Source organism: Bombus impatiens, unplaced genomic scaffold (genome assembly GCF_000188095.3).
Source record: "Bombus impatiens unplaced genomic scaffold, BIMP_2.2 scf_0008, whole genome shotgun sequence".
Lineage (NCBI taxonomy): Eukaryota > Metazoa > Arthropoda > Insecta > Hymenoptera > Apidae > Bombus > Bombus impatiens.
Genome location: NT_176427.1, coordinates 253678 through 270154, shown reverse-complemented (window position 1 = coordinate 270154; position 16477 = coordinate 253678). Strand labels below are relative to the sequence as shown.

The following is a 16477-nucleotide window of genomic DNA, read 5'->3' as shown; positions in this document are numbered from 1 at the left end:
CACTAGAGACACGTCTGCACGCTTCGGCACTCCACAGCGAACTGACGCGAAACTTAAATCCGAAACTTTGTTTCCAAAATTTCGAACTTTTTAAATTTGGAATGTTTCTACTTTCTTTCTCTTCTAAAGAGTATCTATATTATCAGGAACTAAAACTGTAGCATTTTTGTCAGAAAATCAAATATTTCTTTCTTGAAATAAATGATTATAACAAATCTCAAAGTCTGAAACCAAGATCAATTGAATTATTATCAGTTGAATAAAAATAAATTCATATTGTCTTAATATTTTCATGAGTTATTTATAGAAACTAAATTTATATTATAGACAATTAAAATTTTTAATAATTATTATTTATATAATTATTATAATATTTTCTACTTATTAAGTATTATATCTTTCTACTGTTTCCTGTTCCACTTAGAATTTTAAGTTTTCTACACTTCTAAGAAGTTTGAAGAGATCAAAGTATACATACATATATAATACATATAGTCCTATAATAAATATTATAATACTAAATAAATAAACTGGAGATGTTTATACAAATTCATATTTTTATGCATATAATTAGACGAATGGGACATAAATACTGATTTACTAACAATTATAATGAAAAATTGCATATGTATATTATAGATATTATATAATTATTATAGATATAATATTATAATAATATAGTCATATTACTTACATTGATTTATATAAATTATTATTCATTTGGATTATGAGAGTTTCGAAGCACCAAAATAGTAGAAAGTTTTAGGTTTAGAAGAGTTGTGAGGTTTTGAGGTTTCAAGATTTTGATTGCCCCAGTCCTACTTTTAATTCTTGAATCGTAAGAACCAAGCGAATGACCTACAAATTACAAATACACGTATAATTAATTCTTACCTAGATTCTAAATATGTAAATATTAAACAATCTAGTTGAATTACGTGATTATGTTAAAAACGACAATTTTCATGCGGAAATATTAATATTTATTTAGGTGATGGAAATAATTAAGAATCATATCGTATTGAAACGGAGTGAAGCTTTCAACAAATGTGAATCAAAGAAATATTTTTTTCAAAATAGGAATTTTATAATGAAGATCATCTTTATATGCGTAGAGATAATTCAACATATTTTATTTTCATTGATTAAGCTCATATTAACTTTGAAAGCTGCTAAAATTTTGGCGGTGGAAAATAAGTTCGTTAAAACAATATAACAACATTTGAAATAATATAAGATTAACGTTAACCAGATTATACATACCGGAATTATTTATTACATATATACATACATTGGAATTGAGTATATGTATCCCACGGATATTTGACCATATCCAAGGAACCATACAAGTGCCTCAATGTAACTGTAACACAGCCAACAGTTGATTGACGTCTTCCACCATCCTGGGATCAAGCTCTTTTTAACAAACGTAAAAGGAACAAAATTAGAACCGTAATTCACCAGTTTGGCCCCTTGTATCTCAGAGACTAATTGCCTGCACGAATCGAAAATTTTCTATGATCGATGTTTCATCATAAATTATCACTAAGTTATCAAACTGAAATCCAAAAGCGCCCCATTTCTCGGTCACTCTTAGCCCAATGTTCGTGTATCAAACAAACTGTAAATTATCATTTAGCATTTAAAGCAAAGAGGAACAGAAATATAAACGTGATTGCGAACAAATTGCTCGGTTACTGCTCACACTAAACGAATACAAGCGCGAATACTCTCGCTCTATGTTCTTCTACTCGTTCGGCCTAAACGCACCTTTAAAGGGAAGGTTTCTGAAGCACGTGGCCTCTTTACTTTTTCAAAGTAGATTCGCGTGCAAACATTGCTGGTAAAATGCATCCGTAGATCGAATCACGCGAACCGGCAAAATTACTGACCAATTCTACTGGCGGAGTTGCGTGTGCGTACGTCAACGCGTTAAGGACATTTATTTGTCGGTGTATGCAAAATTCGTCGTCCCGTATAACGAAAGGAAATTCGGGTCATGAGGTTACATCGCCGCTCTGGAGGTGGCGTTCCTCGTTGAACGCTTGCGATAATTCGGCACACGAAACAATCTCGAACAAGAACAGCCCCTAGCTACTCGTGACTATTCGCCACGTGCCCGTTAACACTGAAAGGAGAATCAGGCTCGATCGCGATTAGAGCACGCGCTCGCTCTAATCTATCGGTCGATATATGGAATGAAAAACGACAGGTGACCTCTTGTTTGATGATTAATCGCGGCGAGCTGCTTCTAACGTGATTGGAGAAGAGAAAGAATATCAATGGCTCAGACTACACAAATATCGCATATCTACTTTTTGTGAAATTTCAGTTTTATATGCAACACATAACTGTCGACTGTTTCTTCATTCTTCAAAGATGATATTTATATCTACTTTATAAATCTCTGTCTCTTCGTAACAAGTCTCTGCATTCAAATACTTTCGCGAGCCACTTTGTATTTTCTATATTTTGTTCAATTATCGTATGAATCCTTAACACATCGTTAACACATCGTGTTAAATCATCCCAAAAGTGTGCGTTTAAATCCATTTGTTAAAGAAAAGCTCCATCGAAATCGTATATCATTGTTTGCAGTAATTCCATTGGAATTTTTTCAAAAGTTTTTTTGAAAATTCGTCATCTGGTCTTTCAAACTAATCCTTCTAACTTTAAAAAAAAAAAAAAAATGAAGTCGTTTGGTACTATTTTAAAGAAGTTATTTTATTTTAAAGGGAGCCCGATCATCAATGAGACTAACTGTGCTCTGTCGATATCTTTCTGTTTCTTAAATCATTTTCATGCGAAGGCACACTCAAATAAGCGAAGTAAATGAAAATCATTTCGATAATGAATCAAGAGAAATATAAGGACCAAATAGATTCTGCTTTAACGAATTGCTCCATCAACTTTCATATAAATTAATACCCCTTTTTAATTATAAATTAATTATTATTATAAATTAATAAATTATAAATTAATTCCTTTATTCTTATAAAACTTCCTTATTTCTTTCTATCTTATTCGCAGTATTATATTATATGTTACTTTTATTCATTTTCATCGATGGTTTTACTGCCTACAATAAGCAGATTGACAACTTTGCGTAAACGAGAATCGACGAAGCTATTCAGTGATCGACTGTCCTTCATAATTAGCTCAATGCAGATGTTCTGTAGTCATTTCTCTGTTCTTTGTCTTTTCTGATTTTCCTTACTTGTGGATTTCTTTTTTTTTTTAATTCTCCCGAGTAATTATTGAATTACACTGGAGCTGGTCTGTGAGATTAACAAAACATCCGCTTGTTCATCCCTACAATTTAAAATCAAAAATTTTTAGGTATACGTATTAATATGTAGGTGTACAAGTGAATAATCCAAATTTTCCAGCGAAACTAAAGTTCATCTAAAAAACAACAGAGCAAACAGTATTTAACCAAAATAATTCGCTGTTACTTCCTGTAACTTTCAGACATTTACCAGGCAAGCGACGAATCCCATCACGATGAAATGCCGTATAATCTTGAATCTCTAAACAAGATCTAATCGTTGAGTCATTTTTATATCCGATCCGCTAATTCGAAGTGAGTGTCGGATAAGGCATGTTACATTGATCAGAACAGATGATGATCCGAAGTAACGTCTAGTGAGTAAACTGGCCACTGCAAGATGTCCCAATCGTCGAGACTTGTTGTGTCTTTCATATGTCGTAGAAGCAGTATTTACCCTAGCGTTGTCACACAGTAATTTCATAGAACGTTTTCCTTTGCCAGTGTCCGAGTGTGACGATTGGATCTTGTCTAAAGACAAAACACTCTGTGATGAAACTCGTCATTCTTCTGACAGATGGTCTCGAATCATGAAAAGCGACGACAAATACTCTGCTCGAATAACTCACGGTATTTCTTCTTTTAAATAAACTTAGTTTCACTGGCAAGTTTGAATTATTTGTTTGCGTATCTAATATTTGACAAAGTGATCTATTTGCAATGTAAGCACATGATGAATAGACTGCACATATTTATGCAAATTCATATTTTTATAAATGTAACTAAAACGATGCAAATTACGAAATGTTACTGTTACTGTTAAATAACATAAATCAGATCGTTGTAAATCGCCTGTGATTCGACGATAATATTAGGTTGACCGGAAAGTGTCTTTCTTTTACAGATATGTCTTTTACAACAACGCATCTTTATACAAAAATGAAACCTAATCTGTCGAACGTTGTGATCTTTAGTTTGATAGAACAAAATGGATCATACGTAATTCGATAAAATAATATAAAACGGAAAATGTGCATCCATTATTTTCTTATAAAACGAAAGAATCTTTTCAGACGATTTAATAAGTGAAAATTCATGACACTCAATTTTTCGTTTGAAATTTATTAAGGATAGTTGACGGATAATTGATAGAGATACGTCTAAGGATCTCATTTAGAGTTTGAAGGCACCTGGACATGTTCCAAATCTGTATCAATAATGGACACAGTGTTCGGAATCGAGGCCAATTTGTAAGTGCAGGGTAATTGTGTGCCAATCACGAAGAAACGTTGGTCAATTACGCTCAGTTCCTTATTTTGTAGGTCACGTTGAGATATCGATTGCCGAATAGACAATTCCATTTTTCGCTTTCAATTAAGGAAGTATTCTAGTTCAGAAGGTTCGATATAAATCTTAGACAACTTTTCGACAATTTCTCGAGTTTTGCGCTACCTCATAGTTTAAAATGAAGATGTGTTCCCATAGTATCCAAAAAAAATTTGTAACAGTATTGAATTTATAAATATAGAAAGAAGACATACAGTGACTCGCAAAAGTATTCGTACGTTTACTATAAAAAAAATGTTTATGTGCGTATCGTGCACCTCACGTAAAACATTTTGATATTTTATTAGCACTATAATGAGACGCTACTGCCAAGATTACATTAACAAAATTTGAATCTAATCCAAAACTATACACAGAAGTTGCGAAATATTTACTACAAACTTATATTTAATAAAGAATTAGTATACAGTGTGAATACCTGATCTTCAAAACCCTTTCTCTCGAAAACGAAGCCTCAGACGAAAAAATGTTATTCTTTTTTTTCAACTTATTTTTGCACGTACAATCATCACCCGACCGATTGTACCATGTCTTCGAAGACACCCTGTATATCACCTGATTATTAGCATGTACGTGACGAACAGACAGATAAAACATAATGCAACATTTTATATATCAATAGACTCATTGAAAATTACTTCATATTAGCATTGCGTGCAAATATAACTATATATATTACTACTAGAATATTACTCCAGCCCAGCCCATAACCCAACCATTTTCTTTCTTTATTTATTGTGATTATCATCATTGATTACAATCATCGATTACAATCATTAATTACAGTTGCAGTTACACTATCAGTCATAGTCCATCATAAGTTATATCCACTATAATTAATAATAATTATCTCTCTCATCAAGAAATTTAAGATTGGACTACATAAAAATCTGCCCGCTTACTCCAAATTGAGACTGTAATCATGATCGTAAACATTGTAACAAATTCTATCGAAGATTTTGGCAAACCTCTCGGAAATTAACGCCGAGCGACGGTAACATGTACATGGAAAAGTTGCTCAGAATAATGACCTTGATAACATACTATTTCAAGGTCTTCAAAATTGACAAGGCGTGCCGTGCCCTCTTCTACATAATCACCAACAATTTCGCAATCGCGTTATACGAGGGCGCGGTCTTCGAATCGTCACGTTATACGAAGTTCTACTGTACTATGTTTCCATTATTATCATGACACACGTTTTAAAATAGTTGTCTTCTGTTCGAAATATTTACGCAAGTTACGATAAGGAAAGTTGGTCGACGACGTCGCCGTTACGGTACGAGTAAAGTCTAAACGCTTCCGTGCACGTAAACCATTAGGCTGTCTGTAACGAAATTTCTTTTTCGGACTCCTCTCTTTGTAGATCGATGCGTCGCGACTACAAGGCTCGTTCTGTAAAGGCATGTAGCTTCGTACCACCATCTTTCTGTTCCGCGTTTTTACCCTCTACGCGCCGCGCCGTCTCCGTTTCCACCCCACAGCTTCAATCCCTTCGCTGAAACATTTCAGTCCGTCCCGGGCATCCACCCGGCTCGGTGCTCCACCCTCTCGACTTCTACTTTTGGTATCTCCACTCGTCGCGTTTCCGCAAGAAGTATCACTTGAATTCTTTTCTAATTTTCGATCACTTAAAAAATATGATCTTTGGTAGAGCATATTTGTTTTCACAAACTCTATGAAATTTTTCTGTCCGTTACTTTGTGCGACTCACTGTTGTTTGGATGTTATCGACTGTGTCTTGAATATTAGCTGTTCTAGAGTCGTGTGATTCGTAGATAACGTAGCAGAAAACAGTAATCTTCGATCATTCGAAAAATACGATTTTTTAATAATCATTTTCCTTTACAAATTTTATTAATCTTGTTTCATCGTTCTGTGTGATTAACTGTTGTGAGTATTAATTACTCTCGGCTTTTGCGATGTGTAGATAATTTTATAGAAAATAAAAGTAATTTATAGTGGCTCAAAAAATATCTTCCGAAATTTATTAGTTTTCTCTATATCTGTATCTATTCTAGATATAATCTATATCTATCCAAAAACATAAAATTCTGCATAATTGCCCTACCTCTAAGAGTTTTAGACATATTCAAGAAAATACATTTTCCATCCCAACTTTGATAACTGCTTTTATACCCTAAATGTGGGTGATCGTTAATAAAAGAAGATAAGTGTCGAATATTTTTGGCTATATCACGCATCTGTAAAATTCCATCAGAATCAGTGCGTTATACAGGGTGGTTGGTAACCGGTGGTACAAGCGGAAAGGGGGTGATTCTACGCAGAAAAAGAAGTCGAAAATATAGAATAAACAATTTTTTTTTATTTTTTATTTTTTTTAATTTTTCCATCGAGATAACGATCTGCAGTGAGATCCGTTATAACGTACCGCACGCGTACCGAGTGAAAATTCAAAGTCGATTTTCTCGAAAACAAAGCCTCAAACGAAAAATTTTTATTTTATATTTTCGACTTCTTTTTTCGCGTAGAATCACCCCCTTTCCGCTTGTACGAACAGTTACCAACCACCCTGTATTTGAGTACTGTTCTTTGTAAGTAGAATTATAGAAATACCTCCCTTTTTACAGTACATATTTGTCATGTTGTATAATTTGTGTAGCGAAAAGTGATGGACATAGCTAAGCCTAGTATTTTGTATTTCATGTAAAAGCTTTAGAGAACAATTGTAGAATCTAACTTCAAGTTCTTCTGAATGGAATCTATAAATAAATATGCACGATTTCCTCAAAGTAGGTTGAATGACGAAGTTGAATGATCAATTCTTCAAGAACAGATAGCATCGGTCAAGCAGGAGTAAACACGCTAGAGAATGTAACTTAACATCGTGATAACGGTAGCCGGTATTTCGTTAGTCTAAAAGATAAAAGGGATCTCATTACTTCTTACGTACACAATATACAGATACAATATAGATACATAATATACAATAACGTAAATTCAACGAGTTTTTAAATTTATTACGATACATGTAATTTACGTTACAACCCAATAATATTCATTAATATTAGATAAGACATTTCTCAGATACTTCTCATCCAATCAAACAAGTATCAAGGAATTTCAGTTTTATATGTATCGTACCAAATACGTTATAAATACAATTGCAATTGCGACAAATAGTCTGCTGATTTTTATGCATTTATAGGAAATTTGCAAGTGCAAGATTGCATATGATATAAAAAAATATCCAAAGTATAGTGCTCTCTATAATAGTTGGCAGGTAAAACAATTTTCTACCGACGCTTCACTTTTTTCGTTTTTACTTTTTTTTTTCAAAATATGAATTTCCATAAAAATCTACAGTCTAATAGCAAGTATAAACATTACAATATAAAAAACAGGACGAATTTATTAGGTCACGCTATAAGTAATTCGGTTTTGCTGAGATATAAGTTTAAAACGACGGCAGTTGTTACTATCGAAGTCTTAAAAGATTACAATAGAAAATGTAATAGAAAAAGTTAGTGAATTATAAAGAATATGAGAAAATACTGGTATCTAATATCTAGTATAAACGACTGCATCATTTATAAGATGACCTAATAAATATATAATAAGATATAATGTATAATAATGTAGAATAAATATATGATATACAACTTAGTATATTATTGTATAGCCAAGGAACAATACCGCCAACAAGAGAATCGTACATTTTTAACCGGTGAGATCGAAGGAAATTGCACGTTCAAGGATTCACAAAATATCTGACATGTTGAAAATGTTCTTTTCTGAAAATGTTCGCAGGCAAAGGTTCTCCCACGGGGTCAACAAATCCTCCTCGGACACTGAGCTAGCGCAGGGTAAAAGTAAAAATCGAAAGAGTAAATCGAAGGAAAAATGGCCCTTACTGGAAGGGCTAACAGTCGACGAATTGGCTCGTTATCGGAGAAGACGTATACAGGGACAACCAAAAGACAATCTTGGACTTAATGTCGAGGTTGAAAACGAAGATCACGTGTCCGAGTATCGTGAAGCTTTCCATGCGAGAAGCGAGGAGTTCCTGAAGGTTAGCATCTGTTCTTAAATTTTACACTTGTATTTTTAACACGTTCGTCGCCACGTCGCACATATCTATGTGACGGGTATACTTCCGTGGGGGCCCCGTCACCAAGGTATGGTGACGCTCTTCTTGTTCGAGTTAATTAATTGTGTTACTCGTGCGTATTCGAAATATATTTCTTTGTACTATTTTTTCGAATGTATAAAGTTTTTCAATTTACATGTGTAATATGTCATTTTGTAGCCGTCGAAGAGCACTGTGATATATATTTCGTTTGATTAATTCATTGTATTGAATCTCATGATTTGTTTGGAAAGGAATATGGAAAAATTGGATATTCGTGTGCTTTTTGTAGCCTATAAAGTACTGTAGAAAATATATGTATATATAATTTTATACCATAGATTTTTATAAATTTTCTTCGTCATCTCTACCGCTTCGAAGTTCTGCTGCCAATAGTGAAGTACACGAATTGCCAATTTTTCCATGTTTCTTTCTAAACAAATAATCACATTACAATTACTTGATCGAACAAAATACATCGACGTCAAAGAGCATTTCAAGGTTTACAAAAATAACAATTATAAGCAGAATGAAAAAAGTTAGAATATTAAAATTAGTAGATTAGTATAAGGAATTAGTGGATTACTTTAACTGATTTTGGTTACGAATAATCCTTACAGATAATCAAAATGTTTCTGGTTATCTAGAACTATTATCGATGAAAGTTTTTTTTCTTGCTTACCGATAACCATTATAGATAAGAGAATTCATTTTGATTGCCGACGATCATTATATCAGATAATTTCTTTTTGGTTGTCGATAACCATTATCTGTGACACAATTTCCTTTTTGGTTACCGATAAAAATTCCATAAAAATTTAAGAAGTAACTGTTATTTTCGACTCCTACATAGAATTATATATTACGCGAGTAGATCAAATAATTTTATTCATTCAGGAAAAAGTATAAAAGAATATGTATATTAAAAATCGCACAAACTTATGGATCGCCCATATGAAAGTGTATTTATTATACTTCGAAAGAATCGAACAAATAAAATATCTAAATATATTTCTAACAATTGAAAAATATAAGGTCATAACTAGACTGCGGATGTTTATGCAAATACATATTTTTATGAATACAACTAAAGAAATTGGAAAATCTAAGCAGAGATTTGCTTCATTCACTAATCTTACGAATCTTATAATCTTATAACAATACTTTTGATATTTTACATATTTTTTCAATATTTTAGGCATTTTACGCATACTTGCATCGCTAAATTTCTCGTAAATGCATAAACATCCACAGTTTAATCTCTAACATGGATAATGTTGTTTCAAAGGTGTAGTTTCGATACAATAGAAGTCCATTTATCTGATTCCATCAGCAAGCATACAGTTCGCATAACTGAAAGTATAAATAGAAGTTTATTGATGTTCCTGATAGCAACCTATGATTTTTCGTTCAAGTAATAGGAGTGTATCTTCGGATAAGTGAATTCGATTGACACCAATGCATTGAAACGAAATAAGATTTCATCATCAACGAAAGAAGTTCAGATAAATGAGATTCTACTGTACAATATTTCATCAAATCGACGTAAATGTAATATTGCTTATAGGATCACCTAATAATAACGCTATTGCTGAAAACAGTATTTTTAAATCTTTTATTAATAAATAATGATTTGTTATTTTTTATTTTTAATAGAAACCTCTTGTCACTATACATTATATTAAATTGATAATATAATGTTAAGCATTGACAATAGATAAATATTTTCTTTTCTTTCCTTTTCTTATTATTATAATTTCTGCATTAGGCTTTCGCCCATTACGAGTTTAAATAATAAGCGGATTACAAATATCAGCAAGAAAATAGTATAAAAAGTAAAAAAGTATATAAGTAGATATACAGGGTGGTTGGTGACTGATGGTACAAGCGGAAAGGGGGTGATTCTACGCGAAAAAAGAAGTCGAAAATATAGAATAAAAAATTTTTTTTTAATTTTTTCTTTTTTTTTTAATTTTTCCATCGAGACAACGATCTGCAGTGAGATCCGTTATAACGTACCGCACGCGTACCGAGCGAAAATTCAAAGTCGATTTTCTCGAAAACAAAGCCTCAAACGAAAAATTTTTATTCTATATTTTCGACTTCTTTTTTCGCGTAAAATCACCCTCTTTCCGCTTGTACCACCAGTTATCAACCACCGTGTATATAAGTACTAATAGACTATAGATAAATATTAATAATCGTAGATGAAAATTAATAATTATAATTTAACCTTCTTGCTGTAGTTTCACGATAGCGTATATAACTGTAAAATAATACGAAAACATTCGCAAAGTAAAAGCGAGCAAGAGAGAATATACAGAATGATATAAGGAAATATAAATTGATACAGAGCTACGTGAGAGCATTTCTCAATTCATTAAGTAATAATTTTCCGATTCATAGATGTACCCCTTACCGTAGGAAAATACCTGGTTGGAAAGTAATAAACGAATCGAAGATTTTCGGACAAAAGATTCAATCAGGGATAAGAGAGTTTCAAACCAAAAAGACGTCAAAGGACAAGAGGAGAAACATACAGAGCTTCCAATTGAAAATACAAAAGACGAGACTTCTTTAGAGCAGATGAATAACGATAAAACGATGGAGACTGAAACAACGAATTCCAAACTTGCAAGTCACACCAAACCTCCTAAACGACCTTTTTTGATCAGAAGGTAAAACTACTTTATGAAGCAAACAATTACACTTGTTCTAGCAGATGACACTACTCAAATGTGTCCGAGCACTTGCTTTTTGATATTCATTGCTTTGAATAATTATAAACTCAAACATATTTTTTGCATTATTTCTTCAATGTTTCCGAGAAACCACCGATCATATCTGAATATGTTAAGCAAAATTGTTTTTGCAAAGGGAAGTTGAACACTGTAGGATATCAAGAGATGTTACATGGCGAATTATTGTCTTTCATAACCGAAATAGAAGAAAAAAAAGAGAATTTTTCAACGAAACAATGCTTCTGTTCGTACAATCGCCACTACAAAAAACTGGCTTCAAGATTTTGGAATAGGTATTATTATCATGGCCAGCGTTGAATCTTGATCTAAACTCGATCGAAAACTTGTGGGGAATTATAGCAAAAAGAATTTACGATCACGAGAAACCATCTATAGAAAGCATTGTGGAACTTAGGAAAAGAACAAAATCCGCGTGGACGAATATTCAAAACGAAACTTTAAATAAATTAGTGGATAGCATACCTGACAGATTAATAGAAGTAGTAAAAAATAAAGGAAGATTCATCAAACATTTAATATTTTTTTGCAGCTAATTTTAACAGAAAATTTCATTTTTTCCAGACTTCAGAAGAAGACAATTTTTCTTTGTTGTATCTTCAGTTTTGTTCTATATTATAATATGAAACTGTACAAACGATTTTACCAACTTTTGATCATAAAGAATATTATAAAAAATCTAAGAATGGGGTTGAATTGATAATTATTCACGGCATTGTACAGTGAAATCTCCAATATCCAAATTACAATAGAATCTGCGGTATTCAAATTACGAAAGAACTTCGTTCATCCGAACAGATTAAGGGATAAGGTAATTCGAATAACGGAGCAATTTCGATAATAGAATTTCGCTGAATAACTTATCTTCTCCAGTTTTTATTTACTACGATAGTTCAAATCCAGTAGAGACTCTCTTATCCGACCTAACAGGCAGACAAAGCTATTCGAATAATGGAATTTTCGAATGATAGAACAAGCACTTCTCCAATACGAAATTTCATTTATTCAAATATAGACTAAAATCAATTGACAGATTCTTAAAATATTTATGGATCCTGTATCTCTTTGACTGCAAAGTCACATGATTCTTCCAACAGAAGTAACCGCACAAAGTTACATTCTTTGAACCATCAAAGCTCTTTCTCAAATGCCACGAATGCTTCGACATGAGAAGGCAGCTTTCGTCATCGCTTTCGTTTGCTGTTCCCGTTCGCATAAAATCGTCATTATTATCGTCTTTATCGCGATGAAATTATTTCATTACGTCGGTATATTTATGGTTTTTCTATGGTTGCCAGCATTCAAGGAATTTACGCGCTCTAGATAATTTTCAATATCATGTTCCTGTTTTTCAATGTCTGTAATCGTAGTTTTTCCAACATTCTGTGTTTTGGACATCTGTGTCGCACTTACGAGTACTCTGATTACGTATCGTATATTTCGTTTCGATAGTTAGAACGCCGTCAGTTCCATTTTATTTCCTTTCAATTCTAATTTCAATTCTACAAAACATATTTTTGAAAACCCACAAAGGTATCACAGTATCTCTGCCAGAAAGATGGGAAGAAGTGATAGAACGAGAGTTCTATGAAAACGTGTAATCATATTTTTATAAACGTATTTACAGGTACGTCCCAAATTTTGCTCTAAATACAACGGTAAAAACGAGAGGAACTTATGGAATGATCTAATACTTTGCGGCAATCGTTGCATTCAACGAATTAAACATTCCGTTATAGTCGTGCTAAATAATAGCAGCGTTAATCACTCTACTGCTTTTAATCATTCAATTTATACTTTAACGTTACATTGTTACAACAGGGGCACTACATTAAAACATGACGGAGAATTGTACACGGATACCGAAACCTATTCGTCATACGTTGGCTACGAAGGTCAGCACAAGCGCGAGCTAGCTCGTAGGCCCACGTCTTTAAAAATGGAAGGCGATTTAGAAACGACCACTGAGAAATGCGAGAAATTCATCCAGTGGCTGAACGTTAGCCGACCGGAACTTCTGCGTGTGCCTACGCATTTAAAACTCGAGGGTGAATTTGAAACTACCACTGAAAATCACGAAAAATATGTGCCATTTGTAGGTATTCGAAGACCGGAGCTATTAAGGCAGAACACTAATTTGAAATTAAATGGAGAGGCTAATTTCGTGGCAGAATACGCCGATGTATTTAAAAAACATAATAGCAAAGGTGATTATGAAAAACTCATTTATTTACAGCAGAACCTTAATTATCCGAGCTAATCATGACACGCATAGCTGTTGGGAATTTTTCAAACAACACTAAGTCTAAGTTTCAACCTTTTCCCGACGTTCCGATTCCTATTAAACGTTTTTATGGCGTTCCTGACATTTTGATCACGAATCTGCATATCGTCTTTTCAGCGTACCCAGTTTTTAAGAAATTCGATTTCGAAGAAAATTCAGGTTTTTTTAAATTTAATCCACCTTATATACACTCGTATAAAAATATATTCGATTTCTGTTCATGTCGGAAGATTCTGTAGATTTCCATGGTAGTACTTGCAGTATAATGGAATCGATATCATGAAAATGACCTACATATATTTTGACTTATTATCGAATAAAAGTCAATCAATTTTGTAAAAGCCTCTGATATGAAATCCATAACTTTATGATTTAATTAAATACAATTCTGCGATATAATTACAGAAACGCTTATAAAAATGATGTAATATAATGAATATCTTGTTTAACGAAATTGAGATGCAATATAGAAATTAAATGCTGGAGTATCTAACGCTTTTCTGAGGAAAGACAAATATGGATAAAAGTTGTTCGTTTTTGTTATAAGCCCTTCAATTGCTTTCAGTTTTTATTCTTATTCTCTAATTTTTCTTACAACTCTCAAATTTTCTATTAATCGACGTTTTTGGGATTTAAAGGTAAGTTCAATAAATCAATTGAAATTAGTTTTGATAGAATTTGATGCGTAAATTGCCTGTCAATGTGTTAAGAGAAAATAATTTGTCTAACGAAATCACTTAATGGAAAATTTGAGAGTGATGCCTTGAATGAAAGATTGGAGAACAAAAATAAGAACTGAAAGAGATTAAAGGATTCGTAACAGAAGCGACACTTTTCCATATTTACCCAAAATTATTTATGATAATTTTGACGTCCCATCTATTAATGGAAGATTTGTAGATGGTCCCTTATATACAAAATTTGAAGGCGATATCATAGATTGGAAGGATCACAACAAAAACGTCTGTTCTGATAATCGAGGTTCGATTGCATTTATATTTTTGAATTCGATGAATATACAGGACGTATCATTATTATCTTTGTATCGCAGAACGTTCACGACCAATAAAACCTGAAATTCATCTGAAGACCGGGAACTCCTTTTTTCAAAGTACTGAGCACACTGATAATTTTATTGATTTTCGTACTAAAGAGCCGCAATTAACGAGTGAATCGAACAAAATTGCCGAAGAAACGGAGAAAAAGCAAAAAAAATTAATGGAGAAAAAGGAAAAAAACAAGGAATTGGAAATGTTGGTCTCGAGGTTAGAAGACCTAAAGTGTCCACCGCTTGAAATTCCGGAATATAAAGACGCGTACAAGGTAAAGTATATCGTTACGTCCTGTTAATTAAGGGGCACACGCCACAATTAGGCTTTTACACAATTGGGCTTGGAGTAACTTTTTTTAATCCGATCATCATAAGGCCATCGACTATCTGCAGCAATAAACCGAGTAAGTAAGAATGCTCTCTTATTTTCCTGTACTGATACCGCCACTCAATTAAAGTTGTTCTCAGTCAAAACTGTTATCGGTCAAAGTTACTGTTGGTGAAGTTTCGTATCGGTGAAAACAGTGTCAGTAATTTTAATTGAATCTATTCATAAAGATACGAATTTGCTCGAACATCCACGATCTAGCAATTACTAACGAGTTTTGGCTTCGAAATTACTAACGATCTTATTCTAAATACACTGTTTTGATCCGAATAAATTTGTAATTCCAAAACCGAAAATTTTTCCTTTATATATCTAGGTATAAGTAAGCTATACATCTGAAAGAAGATTTATCTCTCTATAATCATTATAGACTATTACAAGTCATCTCTAACTTATATTTTAGCAATTTTGATTTTATGGCTCGTCATTGAATTCATAATTGAAATTGATTTCAAAAAATGGACGTAGGGACTTACATGAATGCGTATGACCCTAGCTGCGGTTAGATCAATTTGTGACCCTATTAAACGCCTTATTTCACTATATCACTTCTACCTATTATACATAATACAGTTCCACCTATTACATATACACACTAAAATACACGAGTTAATTGATACTACAAGAGACCAAAAATCGATACAGAATGTATTTGTACATCATTGTATTCATTATACTATCTACTTACTAATTAATTACGTTTAAGTATATTAAATTTCGTATCATTTGGTGCATACATGGCTACAAGAATTTGATACTATGAAAATGAAATATAATAAAACCTCATACAGAAACGTTCAATTAAAAAATTAGGATATGTATTTGTCGGAGATAAGAGGACACCGGTGCCTTCCCTCTGAAACCTTGGGAAAATCCATAAAAACATTGCAATTAAAACCTACAGTTGTAATTAAACGGTTTGCCGTCATTCTACCCAATTGTATTTGTTTAAGACTTGTGACAATGAGCTTGGGCTCAAGGCGACAATTAATCGCCGAACGTAGCCGCGGTCAACGGGACGAACTCTCCATCTAACAAAGGCATTGAGTAACCCTATAGCTCTCCTTAAAAGAAAGATTTGTAGCGGCACGTGGCAGTAAACATTCCAACGGTTTCTGTCCCGTAGCTCGCCACACGCAGATCCTATTCTCCGGGCAGGATGTTTACCAGATGTCGACGCGTCTCCGCAGTACGTGATCGGCTAGCCCAAGGACCGTTATAAACACTAATATCTAGTTACCTAAAATCCCTCAACAGATACACAGTCTTTGTCCCAGTTACAGGAAGACA

General features: G+C 33.1%; 1 protein-coding gene and 1 long non-coding RNA gene across 4 annotated transcripts in view; one reads left to right on the top strand and one right to left on the bottom strand.

Moving 5' to 3' along the window:
* Window positions 1–596: 596 nt before the first annotated feature.
* Window positions 597–3521, bottom strand: LOC117151204. Its single transcript, XR_004460966.1, has 3 exons — window positions 3480–3521; window positions 1264–1363; window positions 597–858 (listed from the first exon to the last, which is right to left on the bottom strand). It is a non-coding gene; the product is annotated as an uncharacterized LOC117151204 (long non-coding RNA).
* A 4421-nt stretch (window positions 3522–7942) lies between these two features.
* The window catches only part of LOC100744309, a 10929-nt gene continuing 2394 nt past the window's right edge, over window positions 7943–16477 (top strand). The window contains exons 1-5 of one of the 3 annotated variants that reach the window (XM_033323269.1): window positions 7943–8648; window positions 11130–11383; window positions 13286–13359; window positions 13564–13671; window positions 14800–15071. In XM_033323269.1, coding sequence (XP_033179160.1) covers window positions 8352–8648; window positions 11130–11383; window positions 13286–13359; window positions 13564–13671; window positions 14800–15071 — 1005 coding nt within the window. In that variant the 5' untranslated portion in view covers window positions 7943–8351. Of the gene's footprint in view, window positions 8649–11129; window positions 11384–13285; window positions 13672–14799; window positions 15072–16477 lie in introns of all 3 variants that reach the window. The other 2 variants (XM_033323045.1, XM_033322792.1) reach the window with 2 other exon arrangements.